The sequence below is a fragment of the Copidosoma floridanum genome, unplaced genomic scaffold (genome assembly GCF_036245765.1).
Source record: "Copidosoma floridanum isolate Cflo_tuat_1 unplaced genomic scaffold, Cflo_Japanese_pri ptg000020l, whole genome shotgun sequence".
Taxonomy (NCBI): domain Eukaryota; kingdom Metazoa; phylum Arthropoda; class Insecta; order Hymenoptera; family Encyrtidae; genus Copidosoma; species Copidosoma floridanum.
The window spans coordinates 21,532,464-21,558,047 of record NW_028321897.1 but is presented as its reverse complement, the minus strand read 5'-3'; the positions used below and the strand labels follow the sequence as shown (position 1 = coordinate 21,558,047).

At 31.9% G+C, this 25,584-nt stretch overlaps 1 protein-coding gene across 1 annotated transcript in view; it reads right to left on the bottom strand.

The window, feature by feature from the left end:
- Positions 1-20,388: 20,388 nt before the first annotated feature.
- Ets97D (DNA-binding protein Ets97D) overlaps positions 20,389-25,584 on the bottom strand; it is a 126,641-nt gene continuing 121,445 nt past the window's right edge. The window contains exons 4-5 of the mRNA XM_089593798.1: positions 21,373-21,607; positions 20,389-21,305 (exon numbers count right to left, since the gene is read on the bottom strand). Coding sequence (XP_089449924.1) covers positions 20,788-21,305; positions 21,373-21,607 — 753 coding nt within the window. The 3' untranslated portion in view covers positions 20,389-20,787. The remainder of the gene's footprint in view (positions 21,306-21,372; positions 21,608-25,584) is intronic.

The following is a 25,584-nucleotide window of genomic DNA, read 5'->3' as shown; positions in this document are numbered from 1 at the left end:
CGCCCGTGGAAATGCACGACGACTATATTTTGCCTCCGAATCACACGTCCCGACGGCAAGCAGACAAGAGCAAGAGCGTCTCTCCTGCCGGGACGTCGATTCGTGCTGCCTTCGTGTCCCAACTATTTGCATTTGTTGGTATACACACTTGTATTGTAACGTGGATTTACCACGTCACACACTATATCGAAAACACCTGTTATAAACATCTGGGATAGCTCTAAAACCAAAAGGTGAAATTAAGCCAGCTTAAAAGATTAAAGTTCTTGAAACTCAACCACGTAACCAAGATAAATGTAAACCCTTTTTCCTTTGTCTTTGGCTGTTGTATCCGATGAGTGTTGTCTTCTAAGTAGTTTCTATAGCTTCTTTGTATGTATAAGACCATGTTTGAAAACGAAATTTCCCAAGCAATTTCTCTTATTTCGTTTTCAAGAATGTCGAATTCTACATTATGGCAGCGTTTTACAAGTTTACTATATAACAATTTTAAATGATGTGATAGATTGTCTCTGTTTCTGTACTATTTTATTAGTTCCAAGTTTAGCTAAAATTTATATGCTTTTTGGACAACTGTAGTGGCTTCAATTAATTTGTGTCTGCAGTTGATTTTCATAAAAGTCAGCAGCAGTTGTAATTTCAAGCAACTTTTGACGAAGTATAAGTGGTTTTTACACTTGAAAAACTTCGCTAAACATTTTCTGTAGTAAACTGCAAGATAGGCTTTGATGGCCTTCAATACAAGACTAACTGAGTTTTCACCTGGACGTTGGTGCCAAATTTTGAATCAAAATGTTAATAATAACTAGGCTTATTATTAATAGTTAAAAACTTTTGCTCTGTTTCACAATTTACGTCTTACTCTAAGTCAGGCTGACAGCTGTTTTGGCAGTTACGCCATTGTCAAAGGTTCGACATACACTGAATATATAAGTAGTATAATTAACAACGTATACATATAAAATTGAAAAGACGAATGTTGATAAATTATTGCTAGCAAACAGTAAGACGAAGAATGTAAATTTAGGAAGCGTCAAATTAAATATAGTTACTAATTTGGGAAATACAATGTTCACTGGAACCACTCGAGTCCTTATTATTGTAAATAAATTCAACATGTTCTTTAATACGTGTAGACAGGGCACGTCCTGTTTATTCCGGAGTAGTTGAGTTACGTCCTAAAAAGAGAAAAGTGGTGTAGGTGCGTCCCAGTGTCAAATGACATATAGTGGGGTTGCGCCCCGACTATTATGTTTTAGTTAGTCATATTTATTAAATAAAATCTTATTTATAAATTCGTTTAATATCCAACAAAACAATTTCTGCCGTCACACTTTGTTTAGAATTCGGACTGGCAATACTATTGTACTTATAAATACTAGCGTGTTTCAAAAAATTGTTTTTTCGGTAACAAAAAATATTTTCTAAATGACACTATAAGACACGGTTAAGTACAGTGATAAATCATACCAGTGAAAATTTCTTCTAAACTACCTGAATGTATTGTAATCGAGATACAGAACCTGTTTGATGATACATAATTTTATTTCTTAAAAACTGTTTTTTTTCTATAGTGTATTTTGATTTTGTTTTACAGCTGCGCATTTTCATGTGTATTTTTATCTGTACTTGTTTGAGCTGCTAAAATTTTTGTGAAATCCGTATGTGTAATTATAAAGCCGTATAAGACTCAATTTTTATTACTTTCACTAAACTCCATTACGTACAGGTGTATTGTACATTGCGCGAGAAGACTTATATAACAAGTGTTTGCTTCTCAGCACTAGACTTCACCGACTTGTATTCTGAATAAATCAAATCTTTTGAGTACGCATGTATTATTTACAATGCATATCGTACGTTGAGCATGAATCACCTTTCTATTATTAAAGTTCAGAAGCTATATAAAGTGAGCATTGTAATTGAGAATGAATGGAAATTCTTATGCATTGTTTTAACCTACTGATCTACAGATTTGAGTAGACCATAGATAACTAATGACCAGGACGCAATTCACCATACACTCCTAATGACTTGGACGCAATTCCACCGTTGTCAGGATTGCTGATAACATTAGGACGCAATTCCACCACAGCCATTTGTCCTATATGCATAGCGTCACAATCTGAGCATTTAATAAAATATACCCCGCTTTCTTAAAAATGATAGATTTTTCTTTAATATTTACTAAAATGGTTTTGAGAGTATGTTTATTGACTAAAAATCAATTTATTTTGTGTCTTTTGAACAATTTTTCAGTTTTCTCTGAAACTACGGAAACATAATTTACCATGTGGAATTTTTTGTTTTCTGGCAATATTAGATAAAAGTACTAAAGTAAGGGTTTTTGCGTATTTTTCTAATTAGACTATCTATAATAGTTTCGTCGTATTCATTATTTGTCGCTAAGCATTTTAATAATTTTACCTCTCTATCGTAGTGATCTAAAAGTAAAGGTATCGACAATAATCTATGTATAAAAGAATGAAAAGCACTCATTTTAACTTCGATGGACTGTTTTGAATCATTTAGCACTAAAGTATCAGTAAAAGTTGGTTTTCTATAAATTTTATATACTAATGCATCATTATTTAGTGTTATTTTTTAGTCTAGAAAGTTCAGACTATTATTATTTTCTATTTAAATCGTAAAGTTAATACTGGGTACAAGAGTATTCATGTAATTAAAAAACCTCTGTAACGTTATCTCTGTCCCTCTCCTAACACAAAAGACATCATCCACGTATCGGGCCCAACGTAGAACAGTATCTACTAGAAATGAGGAAGAGTTGAAAATGAGATCCTCTACATGCGACATGTAACTTCGCTAAGGAGAAGAGAGAGTGGGAAGCCCATCAGTAATCCGTTAAGTTGTTTATAAAATTTTTAATTAAATTTGAAGTAACTTTGTTCAAGACGAGTGTTCAGAACTACCTATTAACTTGATTTTTCTCTTTCACTGATAATAGATAATGCCGTCAGTAATTATATTTAACTTGACGCTTCTTATATTTACATTATTCATCTTACCACCTACACGGAGAGAACTCTGACACTACGATAGTATAGAACTCTGTGTACTACGTGAGTATGCAGCAGCGCGCACTGTAGTAGACTCGTACTGTACTACTGTAGCATCTTGCCGTGCTATGTTTGCTCGGAAGTCATACCAAAATGAGTACAGTATGAGCCTACTACAGTATGCGCTGCTGTATACAAACACGGTACGCAGAGTCCTATACTAACGTAGTGTCAGAGTTCTCTCCGTGTATATATTCAGTATATGTCAAACCTTTGACAATGGCGTAACTGCTGAGACAGCTGTAAGTTTTACTTAAAGTAAGAATTAAATTGAAAATAAAATTAAGTAAAAAAAAAAAAATCGTTATTAATAAACCCAGTTATTGATAACATTTTGGATAGAGTTAATTTTATGTGTCTGTGTGCAAAGAACATCGTCATAAAATTGATCCAATTCCGAAGGTGAGACACAATGTCAGATTAACGATATATTTTGCGAAATTCGCAATAAGTCGAGTTTTTGCAATTTGATATAAACGTGTTGTAAATAATCAATAAAAAATAGAGCAATCATACTTTCATTAACTTGTAGGTATCAGAAATTAGAACATTTTAAGACAAGTTGAACTTAATGTGGTAAATAATTTATGGACACATCAACAAATTTTTGTCGAAAATAACCGAACGATGGGAACAGTAACAACATTTTAGTGTTTAAATAATTTAGAAGTTTAAGTATATTGGTCTCTTTTACATTTTCACTTTACACGGCATTAAAAAAAAAGTAAAAATCAAATTAAAAATAACGGAGATCCAGTCTTTTTTCTCCTTTCCGAATTTGAAAAACTTTGATCGACTTTTGAATCACTGCTGTCTCCACAAATTACACAATCCTTAGTCATGATTCCGTAAGAATTATCTTTAGTTAAATTATAATAAAAAGTACGTTCTGCGGAACTTTTGCGGTACTATATGGGTAGTGTTTCAACGACACTGAACAGGACTTACGCGGGACTTTTACAGTATTTTACTCACACTTCTACGGATATTAGGCGGTATATAGATTTTACTTTAGCAGCATTTACTGGGACTTACACGGAACTTTAGCAGATCTTTAGCAGCAGTTAAGCAGGACTTGTGCGGCTCTTGTGCGAATTTAGGCAATATGTCAGTGAAATTTATCTTAGAAAAGTCTCGCAAGAGTTTCTTTTTTGTTTCTTGACAAAAATATTTCTTATGAAATCTTAGCTGAGATTTCAATTAAGTTTCTGGCACAAGATTGTTACCTATCCTGCATTTTAGATGGAAATTTACCCAATAGTCGTTGACACAGAATTATCGATGCAGTACAGCCTAACTGTCACTTGAATATCGCTTAACTACTCCCTATGTGCAATGAAGATCTGCACAAGTACCTAAGTGCTACCTAAGTACCGCAATAGTCTCACATACATGCCGTTTAAGTACTGCCTAAATAACGCAAAAGGCTTGCTCAAATGCTGTTAAAGTAACGTACGAGTACTAAGCAAGTCTTGACTACGCGCAAGACAAAAAATCAACTTTGTTGCTAAAAGTTTAGTTACGTTTAAACTTAACCACACAGTTTTTTAAATCAAAATTGTGATCTAGAGTAATAATCCGATTTTTTTTTAAATACATTGATAAAGAATGATGACTTTACGTACTTTTTATAATACTATGGGTAGCACTAAGGTACTTCACTGATGCATACCAAACTTCTTACAGTTTCGATCAAATATTTACCTAGATATTACGCTTTTCACTTTAAAAATAATTGAAATGACTGTTGGTAAAAGTTATGAATTGTAATTTTCATTTTTAAAAAAAAGACCAAATGAAAAAATTGTAAGGCAAAATAAGATACAGGAAGTCGTTTTCCATAAGCTAGTATTATTTATTTATGCTTTTTTAATAATTTGAGAACTTCTAAAATTTATTTCCGTTATCACAAACACATATTGTGATTTCAGTGCTAGTTACTTTATTACATCCGGCCCTTTAATATTTGTGTAGTTCTGCACTATGTAAGCCATTGTAATACATAAATTTCAAGTATCTATTACTACTGATTTTTAATAAAAGATAACAATTTTTGTTTCATTTCAACATCTTATTTGTGTAATGAAGTCAAGTACACAAAATTTTTTACTGCTCACTAGCTGCGTATCAAAACTTTACACAACCAACACACTAAGACAACAAATTGTCCTCTGATTTAGCGGAGCTTATCTGCTGCTCAATATTCTTTTCACCACTAAACTCATGTGCCTCATACGAACAGAAACTCGGGAAGTATCTGTTATATCATGCATTGTTATGTAGACCAGTAGAAGTTCTTTTAGTGATAGCACCAGATACGTGCCAGTCACGTACCAACAGTTGTTCATAGAATGCACGTCTTTCACCTGAACTTTCCAATCAAGAGTTCACAAACTTACTTACTTTCAATATTAGTTTGATAAAAATCTACTCAACAAAATCAGTTTCTATAAAGACAATGGAAGGGCCGGATGCAATAACATGCTTAGCGCTCGAAACGGAATACAAGTTCACGACCTATGGGACGATTTTCCAAAGTCTATGAATCGGTGAAAAAAAAAAACAAGGTATTAAAAAATGACAATCCACATCTTTTTCGCATTTACAACTTTAAAAAACAAGTCATACTTTTTGAGATGAAAAATAAAAACCCTCTTTTTAAACACCTGGATTCAATAGGTTTTTGAAACGTAAATTGCCGTATCTCAGTTATTTATGCTCGAAACCATTCGAAATTCGGTATGGATATGTACAATACCTAAGCGCTTCTGATGAAATAATCAGAGTTTGGAAAATTAATCACAATAAATAAATATTTAATAAAAAACAGGTAGTGCACTGTATACCTAACTTGCAAACTTCAACGAAAAAAAGTGTGCGGGTAAGTTTCAGCTTGGCAAAACGTTTAGCGACAAAGTTGTTCCTCTAGGTTGAAAGAAGTTTTGTGCAAATTTTCAGATCAATCCGTTTAGAATTAGTCGAGATACTGTCATTTCAGATAATTATTTTATTAGTATCTCTTATTACTTTCCATAGGGATTAGAATAAATCTCGAAGACTGGAGAACTTGTACCTATTAAAGAGTTCATCAAAGTTGAAGCTTGTTCTCCGCGTAAATGCTATTTAAAAATCGACGTTGAAAAGCAAAGAAAAAATTTGAATAATTTTTAGAGATGTGGCGATTATAACGCACAGAATGTTATGTTAACTAAAATAGTGGAAGAAAAGCAAACTGAAAAAGAGTAGAATCGAAAATAGTGGATTCATCATTATTATTGCAATGGTGTAGATATAAACAAATGTCGACAGTTTACTTGCAGCGTTTTTCAAATTGGACGACAAAGGGTAGATTCCCTGAAAAGTAAAATTGTTCACAATGCAGGTTTACATGACAATCAAGGGAAACACGGAAATCAACTCGTAAAATTAACCGATGACGTGAAAATTTTGATATGAGAGCATTGTCATAGTATTCCACATTCTGAATCACATTATTCTCGAGAAGTTTCAAAATTTAATTACTTTTTTGATAAATCGTTGAACTTGCACATTCTGTATACTTTATTTTTGGACTACTCCTCGTTTGCTACAGGCGATACTACTGACCTACAGTGGGACCAAATCCAAAAAAGCTGGCCAAAATAAAAAAAAAGTTACTGGATAGGGTTTCTTTGGGGGGTGGGGGAGGAGGGTTGGCTCTAGGACATCTCTAATAGTCAGGAATCAGTCAGGAAAGGTAAGATATGTTTTTACAGTCTGCAAAATTTGCGGTTGCTATTGACCTTTGTTCGTTTGTTGTTAAAACCTAATATTTCGTCAAAAAAGTGTACGTAGGCAAAGCGGCATGAAAGTTCACTAATCAAGAAATTGCAGTCGGTCCAAATGGAAACAACTGTAGAAGGTATGTGAAGTGTATTAAAATTTTTCTATGTATGTATCAAGCAAGTACGTAGTGTGTAGTATGCATCTACCATATGTAATTTTTAAGAATGAAGATTGTAAAAATGCGATATACTTTGGACAAAAAGTAATATTGTACCCCTTTGCACCCCAGAAAAACTTATTGGGCGTTCTAGTTAAGATATAATCTACCACTTCCAAAAAAAATTGAGCCCACAGCGGCCCCTCCATGTTTTAAGTAAAAAAAGTTAAATATTGAGTAAATAACTGCATAAGTAGTTGATTGCAAAAGTCTTTTATAACGTTGTTTTATTTTAATCTATCCTACAAAAACGCATATACGTATACAGCAGTGTGTGTGTGTAGTATCTTTATACCTATAATAATGTACAGTGAGCAGTAGCTGCGCTTGAGCGGGAACGCGATTCCTGCGAAATTTAAAAATACAAAAAAAATTTATCGCATAAACTAAAAAAAGTAACTATTAATTTTACAAGTATAATTAAAATCATGATAATTTTTCAGACGATAGCCATTCTGATTTTCTTAATGGTTTAACAAAAACATAATTTTTTGAAGCTGTCAAGCATAATTTACAAGCAGATATTTCTGAAGTGTATTTGATTGTTGAAAATTTGATGTCCAGTAAGCTGCAATCATTGTATATTTTATCACACGCCCATAAAAGTACTGTTAGAAAAATTTTATCTCAGATTAAAGAAAGGTGGAATAGATGTAAAGAACGGAGCCAAGATTCTTGGAAAGTAATAGAGAATGGTTGAATGGAACTATTAAACTACAAGCAACAGAAGAGCAAAATGTAAAATTAAGTACAGGAATACCTTCTTCTTGTTATGTATCTTTCTCTGATAGAAGAAAGCATCGAAAAACAGAAATACTACGGGCAGAAGTTATTACGGAGGAGCTTGATTATGCGGCCCAGATGAAATTACGTGCTAAGGGAAAGACAGATACTGTAAAGGTTGTACAAGAGGTCACGACAGGAAGTCCAACAAAAGCAAAAATCTGCTGTGAATCCATGAAAATATCTGAGGGTGAAAATGAATTTACAGGCGATGAAGCACTTTCTATGATCATTGAATTGAAATTATCTAAAAATCAATATCTTCAGCTGCGTAATGCTTGCTTAAAAAAAATGTCAAACTCCTTCCATCGTATAAAATAATAACAGCTGTAAAACAAAAATGCTATCCAAACAGTTCTATGGAAATGTCTGAATCAAACATTGAAGTGGCAGTTCAGCAATTGCTACATCATACAGCTGAACGAATTTTACAATCTCAGATTGATGTTCTAAAAATGTTAAATGAGGAAGAATTTAAATTTAATTTCTAAATAGGGTTGTGACGGGAGTTCAGGACACAGTACATACAAACAAAAAATTTCCGATAAAAAATTATCAGTTGAAAGTGTATTTTTCACTTCAATTGTTGTGGTACAACTTCAACATGTAAATAAAATGACCAGAAATACCGTCGTAATATGGAAAAATCCTCGACCTTCTACTCCGAGATATTGTAGACGTATTAAAATTAAATTAGTTCATGAAAATACAGAAATTATTAATAAAACAGTAGATAATGTATCGAAGTAAATCAATCAACTCGTTCCTCATGATACTGTCATAGATGGCAAGCCAGTAATTGTACACTATGAAACGGTTTTTATGTATGATAGATGGTAAAGTTTGTAACGCTATAACAGATACATCTTCTGCACAGCGTTGTTTTTTATGTAAGGCAACATCTAAGGACTTCAATGAGATTGATTCAATTTTGAAAAAGCCAATTGATGATAAAAATTTGAATTTCGGTTTGTCAACTGGATTAGATGTTTTAAATGCTGTATATATTTTGGCTACAAATTGGCTATTAACAAGTGGCAGGCTCACAGTGCTGAAGAAAAACAAACAGTAAAACTAAGAAAAGAAAATATTCAGAAAGGTTTTAAAACAAAGTTGGGTTTTATAGTTGACAAACCGAAGCCTGGATACGGAAATTCAAACGATCGCAGCACCGCTAGACGTTTTTTTGAAAATTGTGAAACTTCTGCAACCATAACTGGAGTTGATAAGGATCTGATCCATCAATTTCACGTTATATTATCAGCTTTATTATCTGGTTTTGATATAAATGTTCAAAAATTCCATCAGTTTTCATTGGAAACAGCGAGAAAGTACGTAGCTCTTTACAGCTGGTATCCCATGCCTACAACAGTTCATAAATTAATTATTCATGTTCCTGTAATAATATCGCATTCAGTATTACCAATTGGTCAGATGTCAGAAGATAGCTAGGAATCTTGCAATAAATTGATTAAACAATTCCGTGAACATTTTGCATGGAAATGTTCTCGAACTAAAACAGTACAAGATGTATTTTTGAGATTCTTGGTAAACTCTGACCCACACTTGTCTAGTTGTCGAGATTTACCTGCGAAATCATCAAATTTTATGTCAGAAGAAGTTGTTGATTTGCTGTTACCACCACAAGTACAAATTGATGAAAATTTCCTACATGATAAAGATTCAAGCTCTGAATGTTCGACATCAGAAGATACAGATATAACTTTCACTTGTATTCACAATGATTTTATTACTTAATTCTTGGAAAAAAAAATTTTTTTCAATAATTGCATTTCTAACAAATATTTTTTTACTTCGTTAATGGACAGTAACTGCCAGACTAATGGAAAAAAATTATTAAAAATTTTTCTGATTTTGATTTGCCACTTATTATGTAAGAAATATGAAAAAATATTCCGAAATTTTAAGCCATATTCAACAGTTTTCTACAATTCTGATAGAGGATTTGTAATCAGCGACATTTAAAACCCGAGTGAAATGTTCAAATATTATTTACTGAAGTGTTTCACTCCTTAAAGGGGTTATGTTTACCATATTGAGTCCGCCATTCTGAAAATCGCGATTCTGATACCAGATTCGTAATCAGCGACCTCAAAAACCTTGAAAATGATGTGTGACTCAAGTACGATGTGAAATATGGGATATTTTATTTTAGGGGGTGGTGAATTAGGGGTGAAGGGGGTGAAATTTAGAAGGCTCGACATTATATTTTTAATTGGCGAGCTCAAAAACCCCTGAGTAAGAAATTTCAGATCAATTACTCGATTTTTCGATTTTTGGCCAGCTTTTTTGGATTTGGTCCTACTGTGTGACCCTATTAATGAATCAACATATTCAAAATATTTTAATCGTAACATAAATTTTTTTTTTAATTTGCCACGAACTGATGTTTGCGACCTGTGTTATAGTTATGACACTAATGGTAGTCAAAAAGAGAAATATTACAAACACAAACGTGATGTGGAAAATTATAAAAAGATAAAAAATACAATGTTGTCTACTGAAAACGTGCTCCATTCGCGAATTTGATTTTGGCCAAAACCTGCCGTTACCCAAGCTTCCAGTAAATGGTCAACTTCTTCTTCGTCTTTTGTGGTTATATGTATTTAACGTTCATGTTTATTGAAATAATCATAGTTATATGTTCTATTTTATGGAAGGTAGTTTAAAAAAAGGATCTAATACTATTTGCAATTCGATAAATTACGCGTTAAAAAAGGAGCTAGACGAAAATTACTACGATAAAATATTTTTATATTCAGATTTAGTTGGAGGTCGGAATTGTAATTATCTAAGAATGCAATTTTTTTCCATTTAAAATGTACAATAGCAATTACAAATTTAACATTCATTTTCTGTAAGAAGTCACTCTTATTGTCAGTGCGATAGGAATTGTGGTATTTACGGTAATAAAAAGAAATTTAGAGAAGGCATCGAGACAGAAAAACAATACATTGAATTGATTGAGTCATCTTGAAATCCTCCATTTATTGTGGTGGATGCTAAAAGCTACGAAGTTAAAGATTATAAGAGTTTATTGGTAGCTGAAAAAGAATTAAAAAATGTAAAAGTTTGTAAAGTCGTGAAAAATTATTTTTCTAACGGACATGTAAACATATACTATTCATACACAGAAAATCCAACAACAATCCAAATATATAAATCTCTTGAGTCTGAAATTTTTTCAAAAGTGACAATAGCAACAGAAGTAGAAGTAAACAAAGAAAAGTTAAAAAATTATCAAAATTTTTTGAAATATTGTACTGCGAATGGATGAGATTTTGGAAAATAATTTTTAAACTCCATATCTGTTAAAAAGAAAATATGTAAAGAAGAAAAATCAAGTATCAATTCAAATAATAAAGAATTACATCAACAATGTATAACTAAAAAAATAAGTTTATCAAAAACTAATAAGCAGACTCTAATAAAAAAAAAAAAAACGACAACAAAAACAAAGTGAAAATTGAAAAGAGAAAGAATAAATGATTCAACTACTCTAATAATGGAAGTAATATTGTTCTTTACCATACAAGTACTCAAATATTTATACGTCAAATGTAATACTATTCAATATGCAGCTTTTAGTTGTGGTAAGAACGAACACTTATAAATGAGTTATTGTATGTATGTTTGTAAACGATTTGGTAATAAATTATCTAACTAATAAAGCTATTTATAATTCCTGGTTTAGTTTAAAATAGCCCGTTTGTCGAAGTGGAAAATTTTTTTAAGGTTTTCTCACGAAATATATATATACATGTATGTGTACGTATGTTTATATAATGTTCATATGAAAGTATTTTATACATTATGTCATTGAACATGATAATACGGATTCAGCATCATAGTTATTCCAATCAGTGCATATTAGTTTATAATAATGTATACGCAATATTAGATTAGGGTGCGTGGCAGCTGGGGCGGCGCAGCGCTGGCATCGTTTACATATTGCGTTTATACTAAAATAACTGTATCTCGACTAATTCTAAACAGATTGATCTGAAAATTTGTGCAAAACTTCTTCCAACCTAGAGGAACAACTTTGTCGCTGAACGTTTTGCCAAGCTGAAACTTCCCCGCACGCTTTTTTTTCGTTGAAGTTTGCAAGTTAGGTATATAGTGCACTTCCTTTTTTTTATTAAATATTTATTTATTGTGACTAGTTTTTCAAACTCTGATCATTTCATCAGAAGCGGTCTCCTTGAGCCAACCCCCCCCCCCCCCCTAAAGAAACCCTATTCAGTAACTTTTTTTATTTTGGCCAGCTTTTTTGCATTTGGTCCCACTGTACGTCAGTAGTATCGCCTGTAACAAACAAGTAGTAGTCCAAAAATAAAGTATTCAGAATGTGCAAATTCAACGATTTATCAAAAAAGTAATTGAATTTTGAATCTTCTCGAGAATAATGTGATTCAGAATGTGGAATACTATGACAATGCTCTCGTATTAAAATTTTTACGTCATCGGTTAATTTTACGAGTTGATTTCCGTGTTTCCCTTGATTGTCATGTAAACCTGCATTGTGAACAATTTTACTTTTCAGGGAATCTACCCTTTGTCGTCCAATTTGAAAAACGCTGCATGTAAACTGTCGTTTTTAATTTTCCAAACTCTGATTATTTCATCAGAAGCGCTTAGGTATTGTACGTATCTATACAAAATTTCGAATGGTTTCGAGCATTAATAAGCATAAATGCGAAAAAGATGTGGATTGTCATTTTTTAATAGCTTGTATTTTTTTTCACTGATTCATAGACTTTTAAAAATTGTCCCATCGGTCGTGAACTTGTATTCCGTTTCGAGCGCTAAGCATGTGACATGGAAAAAGGTACACAGCATTTATCAACGTTTTAAGTCAAGCATGATTTTGTACAACATCACAGTGTTGTTAAAAACAATACCCTTCAAGTTTAACGAACATATAGGTTGGCATTTTACCTTTTCATACAAGACACTGATTTACTCATGCTTGGTGTGGTTTTTTCCCGTGCCAACTCGAAAAGATCAATACCATAGATATGACTTTCCTTAGATGGCGTTTCTAGGCTTTCACGAATGCATGATATAGAAAAATCATCAAGAATATTATATTTTAACGTTATATTAGTTAAAAAAAATTAATGACAAATATTATTTGATAAGCTCTTACAAAGTAAAGAACTTGGGGAATCATTTGTTTTGAAGTGATCAGTACAATGAAAAAAATAATTAGCAAAGATTATTTACAAATTTTATTGGTTTATTCATAATGACGACTTAGTCTGTTTTTGCATTTTTCTTATTTTTTATGAATCATGCGATATAACTCTTGTCATTTTTGATAACTAGTAAACATGGTGAACGTACACACACTTTATTTAATTTGACAATTTTTTTTTCGACGCTTTTAATAACGCTATGAGCAAAATAATGGTAGATAAATCCAATAATTGTAAAAGGAACGTATGATAAGTAGATTTCGCCATTTATTCTGTACACGTGATCTATTTCATAGAATACTGGGCCACTTTCGTGAATCACAGCTATAAAAATAGTATTAGCCTTGTATGTCGAATCATCGATCGTTGCGGAACTCAGTGTACAACCTTTATGAAGTCAAGTCAAGGAAAAAAATCGGACTGATACTTATGAAAATTATAATTCATACGACTTAGCTGGTATCTTACAGCTATTGATTTTAAAAGATTTTTTCGTGATGAAGTAGCCACCGCAATTTTTTTTATAGTTCTATGATTTGATTCCCAACGCAAAGACGTTTTAACCGCGGAGCCCTTTTTTAATATCATACGCACATAGTGTAACAGCATGTGAAACTTTGGTTTGAAGAAACCAAACAATTTATCATATAGCTTATGGTGTTCAGTTATTAAAACTTCTAACTGTAATAAATAAGAGTATAAAAGATCTGGCACAGTCATCAAATGTGTGATTTCTCTTAATTTTATGTATAACTGCCAAACTTCATGATCTTTCGGTACAAACTCTCCTACCATCACACCAAAATATCTTACAAAAAATAATGATTCACTCACTGATTCTTTTAATTTTTCATTTCTTTTTAGATATTCCCAAGATATTTCAAGTGGTACACTCAGTGGAACTCTGATCTGTCCCGGACCCTATTATTGAACAGTACTTCACGCTGTGGTTCCGAAATAGGGTCAGGGACAAATCAGAGTTCCACTGAGTGTACATTTCCACTTTCAAATTTAAATTTCATTGATGTCAAAGAGTGATTAATTAAATCTACACTTAAGTACTCCTCTTCGACTAATCTGATGATAATTTTGGACATAACGTAGTTGGCTGTTCCCTCTAAGAGGTCATGCATTATATCAGTAAGGGAATTAGAGATTACGTGATAATTTTATACATCATTAAAAATGCAAGGTTTTTTTATGCCAGTATCAGAAAAATTTATATTTTCAGAATCTTCATCATATTTTTCTCTTGAGCGTAGCAATGATTTGTTTTCTTTACTCAAAGTACTGACTTGTTCTGGGCCAACGTTACAAATTTTACAAAAGTGCGTGGAAGAAAATGATTCTGTAAAACCTAAAATACTACTATTTATACCTAAATTGTCCCCCAAAATCTAAGATGTGATAAAGTACACTTTTCGATCCTGATTATTAACAATGATATCAATACTATTTATTTTTAAATTATTCAACTCAGACATAAGTTTGTCGAAAATTAATTTATTGCCGTAAATTTTGCGATCTTTGGAATAAATAAGGTCACTAACTATTATGCTTTCAAGCTTTGAAGCAAAATTAGGGGGGAGATACGAGATTGAAATATATACAGCGCCAACGTGATTTTTTCCAGAATGTGAACCTAAGGCATTTCCCAATTCAACATCATCAAAATACATAAATAAAGGCAAGAAAAATTTATTTTTGTCATAATTTTTCGATAGAATGTGCCATAGCATTCCTTGCACAAAATTTGTTATTAACGATTTTTCTTGCTCTAGACTTGCCATGTATGTAAATTTTGAATTGAATAAATCTTGTATGTCTAATAATTTTCTAAACAAAGTTTCCACCCAGAAATGAGTCATGGATCTCTTTTTGTTTAATATAAATACCTTGTTTCCACGCACTTTTGATACAATTTTTTCATCTAAAAAGCACTCTTGTGGCTCGCAAAAGAGACCTAGAGATTTTTAAAAAGTCAGTCTTTTTTTTCTGAGCAGTATTTTTCAAAGGGGTCTTTATTTCTTTCAAAAGTTTTTTGGATTACATTATTTGCCTCTTCACTAATAGGGTTATTTAAATGTGTATTTAAAATTTTCAATAAAAAAGGATTATAAATATTAGTAGTAAAGTTTCGTATGCAGTCTATGATACTTTGGATGTCTTTTCTGTTAAATGATAAATCGTTATATAAAAAGCAAAAATTTTTTAAAACTTTTTTTTCTATATCCATTTTCGGTTCGGTCTCTTTTTCTTAGTTATAAATAAAAAAACCAAACTAATAATTTTATTTTACGAAAATGGTGAATCGCTTGTTAATGAAAGCTTCATTTCATTGTCAATTATAATTTTGAATAATTCCCTCCGAAAGACGTTTTTGCATTCTTTGTATGCGTATAGAATAATTCGTCCCATTAAAAAATCATCTTTAAGTAGCAACTGAAACAGTGGCATGCTTCTTTCGCAAGTTCTTTATCGCAAGAATTATTTGATTCTAGCAAATATTTGAGAAAATTCTTCCGAAACCTTTTTTTTTTCTTCTACTGTGTCATCAGGAAATATTTCATCCAAGTGATCATCAGTTAAGTAACAGAAAGTAGCTTCGTTTACTTTATAAACTAAAATGAAAACCCAAGTTACCATTAATAAACACACAAAAAGATTATGCCTCCGCTTTCAAAATTTTCAGCATACCATTTTTGGGCACAATAAGTTCCAATGCTAATAATAATGTTTAAAATTTTTTATTGAATTGCTCCCAGGGTCCTGAGTCAACACACAAAATTGAAGGATTAAGCAACAATCATCAGAGCAGTTAGAATTTTTTAAGTAGAAATTCACCGCATCGAACAAAATCACGTTTTTTGGCGTTCTCTTATGATGAGTCGAAAAAAGATGTATTTTCGGTTAACAGTGATCATAAAACTCATTTGGTAACATGGTCCAACCCAAAACTTATTGTAAGGTACAATAGATCAGCACACAAAAATGATAGCCTCTGCTTCAGCATACCAGCCTTGGATGTAACGCGTTAATAGCCTGTTAATAATGTGTATGTACACATAATCTTTATTCGTAATGATTTTTATTGAGCTGGCCTACAATCATATATACTTCAAGTAAATAGTTGTACTTATATGCAAAAATTTGGATGAAATTTTCAAATTTTCAATCGGTCAATATACGTTTGACGTACTCATCCATCTTTTGTATCACTCTATTCACACTGTCAGAAGCGAATATAGAGGTTATGCATGTGTCACAGCACTGTAAGATTTCTTTTATTGATTATTTGAACCGTACGATTGCAAATAATTACTAAACTTACTTAATTTAGTTAAACAAATTCAAAGAATACGTGCACAACAATACGAGGAAGACGATATATTACAATCTGATTGCAACGCAACTGACAGCATGCACGATTTTTCCAATATACCATACCGCGTTATATATATAAATTGTGTCACACTCCCGTAACTATACCGTCTGCCGAAGCGCATATTATATGTACAGGTATGTACTTATATACTAGTGCTCTAGCAGTCGAAAAATGTGCATACCATCTCGGTTTTGCTCAAGCTATCTTCGGTATGGGAAAAAACCGCACCAAGGCTTTGGAATTACCAGTGATAGCCCTATGGCACAGCGTGCTGGTCGTCTGTACAGCCCCTGTTTATAATCAGCATAAAAATAATGAATGCTGACTGCTATTAAATGCTACACCAGCATACCATTTTATCGCTCGGACTGATTATAACGCTACTTTTAGTGCTGTGTACCTTTTTCCGTGTATTGCATCCGGCCCTTCAATTAACGTTGTCTTCGGTTGTTTGTTGTTGTCCTACCCAATCAGCATATGTTACAGTTAGTACGATGTATTGAAACGCTGCTTATTTTTATTATCAAATTACGAATTATTGGTTTCGATTGCTTACTTTCGAAATGAAAGTAAATGACAGTATTGAATACTTACGGTAATCTAGGTTTAATTACTTATACTTTTGATTAACATGAAAGCTTATATTTTACACTTCACGGATGATAAGTTAAAAATTTGAAAATTAGATTTATTAGATCATAAAATTAAAAATTGCAATCTATTCGCTATGCGCTTTTATGGTGCTGCCCTTATTGCCACTAATTTCCTGTGTTAAATTTTGTGGAGCAAAATAATTGAAGCAGCCGCCGTTGAAAAAAAGTTCTTTACATTTTCATAAGAATACGTGTTAAAGTGACAAGTAGCACAAAATGACAGGTGCATAGCGAATACGCATTGCAGATATGTAATTAAAGTTATAATATAAAAGTTCTAACTCAGAAATAAGGTAAATCTGCGGAAAAAATAAACTAAAACCTGACCAACTAATACATGATAAATACTAGCAGAATACAAACGGTATAAAAAATTAGAGATAATGCTAAATAAATAAACTAGCTACAGGTAAGTGTCATTTTAGGTTCACTCTTACTTTTCTAAAATTAAAAAATTATATTAATAAGAAGAGTATGTCAATAGGTACATATAGACACAGTATCACAGAATACAGAGTACTTTATAAGTCTTTGATATTTATAAAATATAAAAAAATGGTATGTTCACTCACGTATGATTATACAAACATCATACTCAACGATAATTTTTGAACGTCATTACTTATCTTTCAGTGGAGTTACAATTTTCTTTCTTTTCTTAAGATACATGAAATTTGTTTATATTAAGTGGTCATTAGTTTGCTTGTATGATTTTTTATTTATTAATGAACTACATTATGGATGTATTATCACTTTTGCATTTAAATTTTTTTTATTAAACAGGGTACGTCAGTTGCTTTTTGTTTATAATCACTTACATGAACTATAACCCAATCAAATCATAAATACATTAGAATATCGTATTACATGGATTATTATTTACACTCATAATTATAAAATACCATAAAAAACTTGGATACGAAAGATATTTTATTTTTGTATACTATCATTACTCGGTTCGATGGAGAAGATAGAGCAGTAACGAATCTTTCGAAATTAAAATACTAATCAAATGTCATGAATTTAATTATAATATCATATTATACAGGTCCTCTTCACCAGTTAACGAAACTAATGATGTTAAGAAGCAGACAAATTGTAATACATGATAAGGATTAATTTAACAGGAAAAATGTATGTATTGTCGAAATTGGTGCTAATACTAATAAGTTAATAATATTGAGCTATGCATAGGTTTATTTTTACTATTTTTTAGGATCACACTTTAAATATTTTTTAGTAATGTTACTAACTCAAAAATTATTTTGAATCAAGTGCACACAACTGACACATGCATAGATGTAGACAAAGAAAAAGTTGTCAAAACATTAAAAAAATGAATTTTTATTAATGAACTAAGGAGTACAAAATAAGTTTTAGTAGATTTATTTAATAAAAATGGAAGTTATGAAACTACTTATATCTCTGTAACAAAATCCACAATGGTTTAGCGTATTTTGTTTTTATTAATTATGTAAAAAAAATATATTACAATTTTTAGTTCATTGTTGAAAAGCGTTTTTTTTGTAATGTCAGTAAACTAGAATTACTAATAATTTTTTTTCCCACTCACTCCTTTGAAATTTTTCATGTTGATTCGACAGTATGTAAAGCAGGAGCCAACAAGCATCCGAAAGGAAGTGAATCACCTGTGAGTTTGCTCGTAGCTGCAGCACAATGACCAACTATGATTCATGCATATGCACGCTGGCTTATGCTGACTGGAAATGAAAAGCAAACGAAATGCATTTCAACCAATGGATGCAAAAGTTTAACTGGGGACAGCTGCACTGTGATGTATTTTGAGATGCTAGAATAACTTTGATACATATAGATTAAGATTAAATGACATGATGCTAAATACTACAATAACTTAGAGTTAATACATATAGACTAAGCCCAAGTGAAAATAACATTAAATGCTAGAATTTTTACATATAGTTAGAAAAAACGCATATGCTACACCGTTAGCAAGCAACAACATTACATAACCGATAGAAGTATTAACTACGGTAAACCTAGCGGAGCAACTTTATGAACTCTCAAAAAACTATCTGATTTTTACCATTCATAATCGCAGGCATATAATTTACGTTAATTGAACGAAATTTAAAGCGATTTTCCCGCTCTTTTTGCAATAAGTTCGATTAAATAAACGAACAGTGTTTAGCATTAGTAAAAGTAAATAATATATTCGGCAAGACCGAGGCCCGCTACTCCCTATAAAAAGGCTTGGAGGGCCCAAAAAAATCATTTACTTATTGTTTTCACCCTTGAACGATCAACTGGGTAGCTAGAGTCCGCCTCTGCTGTCATTTAGTCTCCCACAAGCGCGGTTTCAATTTCGATTTCGGACATTCCGCACTGGTTCGCTACGTGTATACGTATTTCCTTTTCAATAAAAGTAAGTGTTAAAAATTTATCGAATTTTTAAAATTTATGTTTCTTCTTTTCTTTCCAGCGCGCGCATAGAGTCAAACGTGCACACCATTACTCGCGACGATATTGGTGTCCTCGGAACCCCTGGAGATATATAATTAATTAATCTACACGTAAAATCTAGAACGAACACCATTACTCGTGACAGTATTGGTGGATTCGAGATGGATCGCGAATTAAACCATAATTCGCCCCTTCCCATAAACTCTAGAAAGACACCTTTACTCGTGACGCTACTGGTAGTTTCTAGATCACGAACAGGACATCTTCAATACGTCGCTCCAGGTACTATTGACAACTCTTAGGTACGCCGCGAGTGAGTGCATCAGGCTACAGCACAACAACCGCTTCGAGTCATTGCAACTTAATTTCCTTCACTCAAAAACATTCGCACCCCCTTTTCGAATACCCTACCGCGTAATTCAACTATTATCTAGTCCCGCGTCCCATTAACACACCCAGTGTGAGTCCCGAGTTATAAAGCGCAAACGTATACTCCAATAATTCGTCAGGCCGACGTAACACTTTACAATATTCATTAATTTTTGCTATTTTAAACTTTTTAGTTATAAATATTTGACTTTTAATGTCATAGGCTGATTAATTAAAAATATTTTTTATTCATACTGTATTTAAATTTTATAATATTCAATAAATAGATGTTTGCTCTAAGGCATAGAAATTGCTGTTTTGACACCACATTGTGTATTTAGCCATACGGTAGTAACTCACGGAACATTAACAGGGGCTGAAATGTTAGGTATTAAAGAAGCTTAACAACAACCTAAGAAAATCTCATTGTACTGAATAAACATTTTTTTAAAAGTTGGATTTGAGCCCCGGCCATCAAGATCTAAAGACACACACGCTAACCACAAAACCATAGTGTGGCTGTTTAAAGTACAGATTTTCGATGAAAAAAAATTCAACTAAAAGCGTTCCCACAAAGTTGAATTTTCATTAATGTTTCTTTGTCAAAAATATTTCTTTAGCTAGCTTACACACAGATTAAAAATGAATCGCAAGCTTTCTCCATCCTACAGTCAGATATTGCAAATAAAATATAAGTGTATGAAAAAAAACAGCGAAAAAATTTTACAGTAAAATGTAGGAAAATTTAGGATACTGTGGTATTTGTAAACATTTTTCTGGTGCACTGATTTTATCATATTTAAATAGCAGAAGTACCTTTTCTTATAACACACACCTTTACTTACATACATCACATGCAATTCTTTAAAAGTCAAGAATAATATTTATGGTCAACTAACTTACTCAGCTCTGCAGCAGAGTAACCAAGTAATTGCTTTAAATCATAAACAAATTTGTAAACAAAACGTTTTCCATGAACTTTACATATCATGTCACCATCATAGTAGTATCTTAGTGCTCTACTGAGTTTTTCGTAATTCATGAACGGTTTACTTTTACGAGCTCCCCATAGTTGAGCAACAACTTCTGGTTGATTGAGTTTAAACTCTCCTTCAGTACCCACCCATTGTATTGAACTATTATGTTCTTGACATGTTAGAAGTTCTAGTAGAAACTGCCATAGCTGTATTTGGCCAGTGTTCATAATCTTATTTGATGTAGCTATCACGAAAGGTGTGACTTCAAGGTTTGTTATAGATTCACCGGAGAGGTCAATAGATGCACTAGTATTTGAAGATAAAAATTTATGAGCTGTATGAAATTTTACTCTTTCAGGCTTTTCTGATAGTGTATTATTTTTCTGCTCTATTTGACTCCTTTGAACTACAGCTAAGAACAAATAAAAAAATTTGATTTCCAATCAAGTCAGCCGTTTACTTACTGCAGAACCACTTACCAACGGATTTGCATTTTTTGAGTAATTCAAGATGCGTCCAAAAAATATCTCCCGGATCGAGAGGTACTTTCGCTTGAAACTCTTTAATACTTAAATCACATAGTTGAATTCCAGTAATGTTCCAGTCAGCTAATTTTAAAGACACAAGATTAAACTGTCTAACAGCCCACTGGAGCCAGTGCTTAACATGCATTTGAGACCAATCTTTTGGGTCTGTTGGGATTTTCAAACGTTCCTTAAACATAAAGTATAGATGCACATGTACAATCATATATAAAGAGAAATTATCTACTGACATTTATAAGTTTGTTACTTAAGTATTTATTAATAAATTATAACTATATGACAGTTACTACGTATTGCCAGGTGAAATTTTTTATAATCATTGCATAGAAAAATTATAGACAATTCATATTTTTCTAAAAAAAAATAAGAAAATCTCAGATTTTATTATTGTTTGAATAAAGGAAATGGTAGCTTACGATAAAAATTTAGAGAGATTAAAATATTCCTACAGTAATTGTAGTAGTACGTTAAAGTAATTGAAGAAATATTTTACAAATTCTTATTTAATTTAATCTCTAATATCTTCTAGACACATCAAGTGATTTATTTTTTAAAAATAATACTGTGATTCAATTCATGCAATATTGTAATGCAATAACATATTATCAATAAATAATTATAGTATGGTAGATTTAATATAGTTGTCAACACAATATAACATTGTATTATATGTATCCTTGAAACCCTTTTTACGTGGATATCGGATAAAAAAATTTTACTGGTAGAATAAAATAAAGTGAGTCACATTTTGATTAATTATATCTAACGATACCACCCCATTACCTTAAAAATCACTCCTCTAAACATCAATGTAAGATATTCGAGAACATTCCCGATCGCAATCTTATGTAAGGTAGTCCACTGACTACTGCTCGCGAGTGTGAGGGAGTAAGACGATATATGTGTGCCTGTATGTGTATGCGCACACGTAAGATTTCGGGACTCTGGAGCTCCGAGCGCCAGTTCACGTCTGCTCGTCTAGCTCACTGCATTGTTTTAAATAAATTAATAATAAATTAAGTCAAACTATAATTAAACTAAAATTTTGTACTAGATTTCTTTGCGCATTATTTTTGTTCAAAGCTCAAGAATTTCGTACTTTAAGATTAAATACATCATTGTTTTTTTCTTAATGTAGTGAACTGAAGTGCTTTCTAGTTATTTAGCCCAAATTAGTAACAAATTCACCGAGAACTGTGTCTCATCGTTTTCCTTTCCTCTCTTCCTTCACTGCTTATACGGCTACTTAAAAATAATACAGTCCATTTTTTGTGTGTCAAAAGGATTAATCATTAAGGTAAAAGTACCCCCTTGGAACGCTTACGCAAAATGTGTCCCTGATATTGAATAGTTATAAAATATTAAGATTTTCAAATTATCCTGCTGACATAGACGAATAAAAAAGAATCACACTTAATTGTCAGATATAGTTGAGTGAAAAACTTATTTTACTATTATTTTAACAACTTAATTGATTGAAAAAAAAAATTTAATACATCGCTATGCAAACATTCTGAAATATACCATTATTTCACGAAAGGAAAGTCTATTTTTACAATCGATATTTCTGTCGTATATACATTTTTTTTTATTTTTCTAGTAAAAACATGTATATATATTAAAGTTTATAAGTCATACTAATGGTTTGTACCATTTAAATTTGATAATTTGCTGATTTTATTATTTAAACAGCTGTTCAAGTAGGGGTACACAAGATTTTGTAAGTGTCCCCCTCTTTGAACGCCGCTGATGAATCGTTCCAAACCTAGGGCCCTATATTTAGTGTTTGTCCCTCTTATGTACATACCTGTCCACACATGCATTGAGACGTAAATAATTATACTGCATTAACAATCTATGAGTAGTTTTACAAATAAGTAAGGACGTACAGGGTCAAATAAATTATTTGTCATCTATTTATCACAAATAAGTAAGTGTAATTACAGCATTGAAGACCTTAAAGCAGCTGTTACAGATGTAAAAAATGGATCGTCGTTTAGGCAAGCACATAGTGCACATAAAATACCAGTGGCTAGTATTCATCGAGCCTTAAAAAATCCGAGTGCCTTGGAAAAAGAAAAATTTTCATCTCCAACAGTATTGACAGTTGAGGAAGAGCAAGATGTTGTAAATTGGATACTGTGCAGAGCACGAAATGGATATCCAGTTACGAAGTTAGAGCTTCTTGACAGTGTTCAAACATTCGTATTAAAATCCAAAAGAAAAACTCCATTTACTAATGGAAGACCAGGTCGTCACTGGTACGAAAAATTTCAAAATCGTCATCCCGAATTGTCAATAAGAACAGCGCAACATTTAACTTTGACTCGAGCTTCCGTCACGCAAGCCGATTTAAAAAATTGGTTTGGCGACGTTAAACAATTCTTAATAAGCAAAGACTTACTTAATGTTAATCCTTCCACGGTATTTAATTGCGACGAAACAAATGTTCAGATTCTGCCAAAGCCAGATAAAGTGATTGTAAAGAAAGGATCTCGATCGGTTTACAAAGTTGTTAATGCAAGTGAAAAAGAAAGCTTAACAGCATTATTTATGTACGGTGCAGATGGTAGCAGAGTTTCTCCTATGAAAAAGTTTAAATTCAAAGAAAATGTGCCTAAAGAAATAGTTCAAAGTTTTTTCTCAGATTTTTCTATTGGAGTGTCTGAGAATGGTTGGATGACCGCTAAAACATTTTACGAATATGTGACCAATGTTTTTCATCCCTGGCTTGTGACAAGGGGAATTCAATTTCCAGTTGTGCTATATTTCAACGGGCATTCCTCTCACATTAATATTCCTTTAGTCAGGTTTTGTCGTGAGAATTTAATTAAATTGATTGTATTGTTTCCAAATTCGACGCATGTTATCCAGCCTCTCGACATCGCATTCTTTCATCCTTTCAAAGACATTTGGAGGAAAGCGGTCAGTATTTGGAAAGGAAATAATCAATTGAAAAAATTGAAACAAGAAGACTTTGGCCCAGTTTTAAAAGAAGCTTTTTAATGTTTAAAGAAGAAGAGAAATGTATTATAAGTGGATTTAGGGCCAGTGGTTTAATGCCCTTTAATCCAGACAGTGTCGACAACGACGTATTTCAGAAAAAGCCTAAAAAAAAAAAATTCTCCAGTTGCAAATGAGCAACAAAAAGATAATTTGGAAGATCAAATTAAGCTCAAAAATAAGTTTGATTTGATTAAAGGATTTAAAGAGGCTTTACCTGCAGATGTACTCTCGCAATTTAAGTATGCTGAAACTTCTGGAATTCGGATCAATGACATTGAAAATTTAGGCTTGTTTAATCATTGGCTCCGGATGAAAAGTAATTTATAAATTTACTTTTATAATTATAAGTTTTACAATAAGTAATCATTTTTTTTTAATTCTTAAAGTTATTTGTATTCGAAAATCCAATTATTATTATCTAGATATTTTTAACTGATTTGTACTTTTAATTTTATTCTTATTTTTACTGAATTTTATTTATACTTTAAATTTTAATTTTATTTCATATGTGATTTTTATTTTTACTTAATTTTATTTTTACCTTTAATTTTATTTTATACGTTATTATTATTTTTTACTATCATTGTCAAATACATTGTTTTTTACATATATTATGAAATCAACAGGTAACAGCACTAAAAATAAGATTAATGATAATGAACTTGCAATCGACGAATCGACGAACGACGGAATAGTAAATAAGATTAATAATAATGAATTTGCAATCGACGAATCAACGAACGACGGAATAGTAAATAAGATTAATGGTTTGACTACTACAAATGAATTTATAATTAATGACGTGAATCCTGAAGTCGACGAACTTCTTGAAGTTGGTTGTAGTAATTTAAATTCTGAAATCATAGTCGACATAAGACAAGACTTATATGAGGAGTTAACAAGTACTCTTCCACAAAATCAAGTAGTTCTTTCTAATAACAATTCTGCAACTCCTGTTCTAGTTAATAACAATTCGGATAATGTTTGTGACTAAAATGCACCAACATGTATTTATGAAAATAGTTAATCTATTAGTGTTTCTGAATTGGTTACTAATCCAGTTGATTGCAATTTTGATAATAATATTAATTTAACATCGCAATCGAATGATGACCCGAACACTGTATTAACTAAAACTAA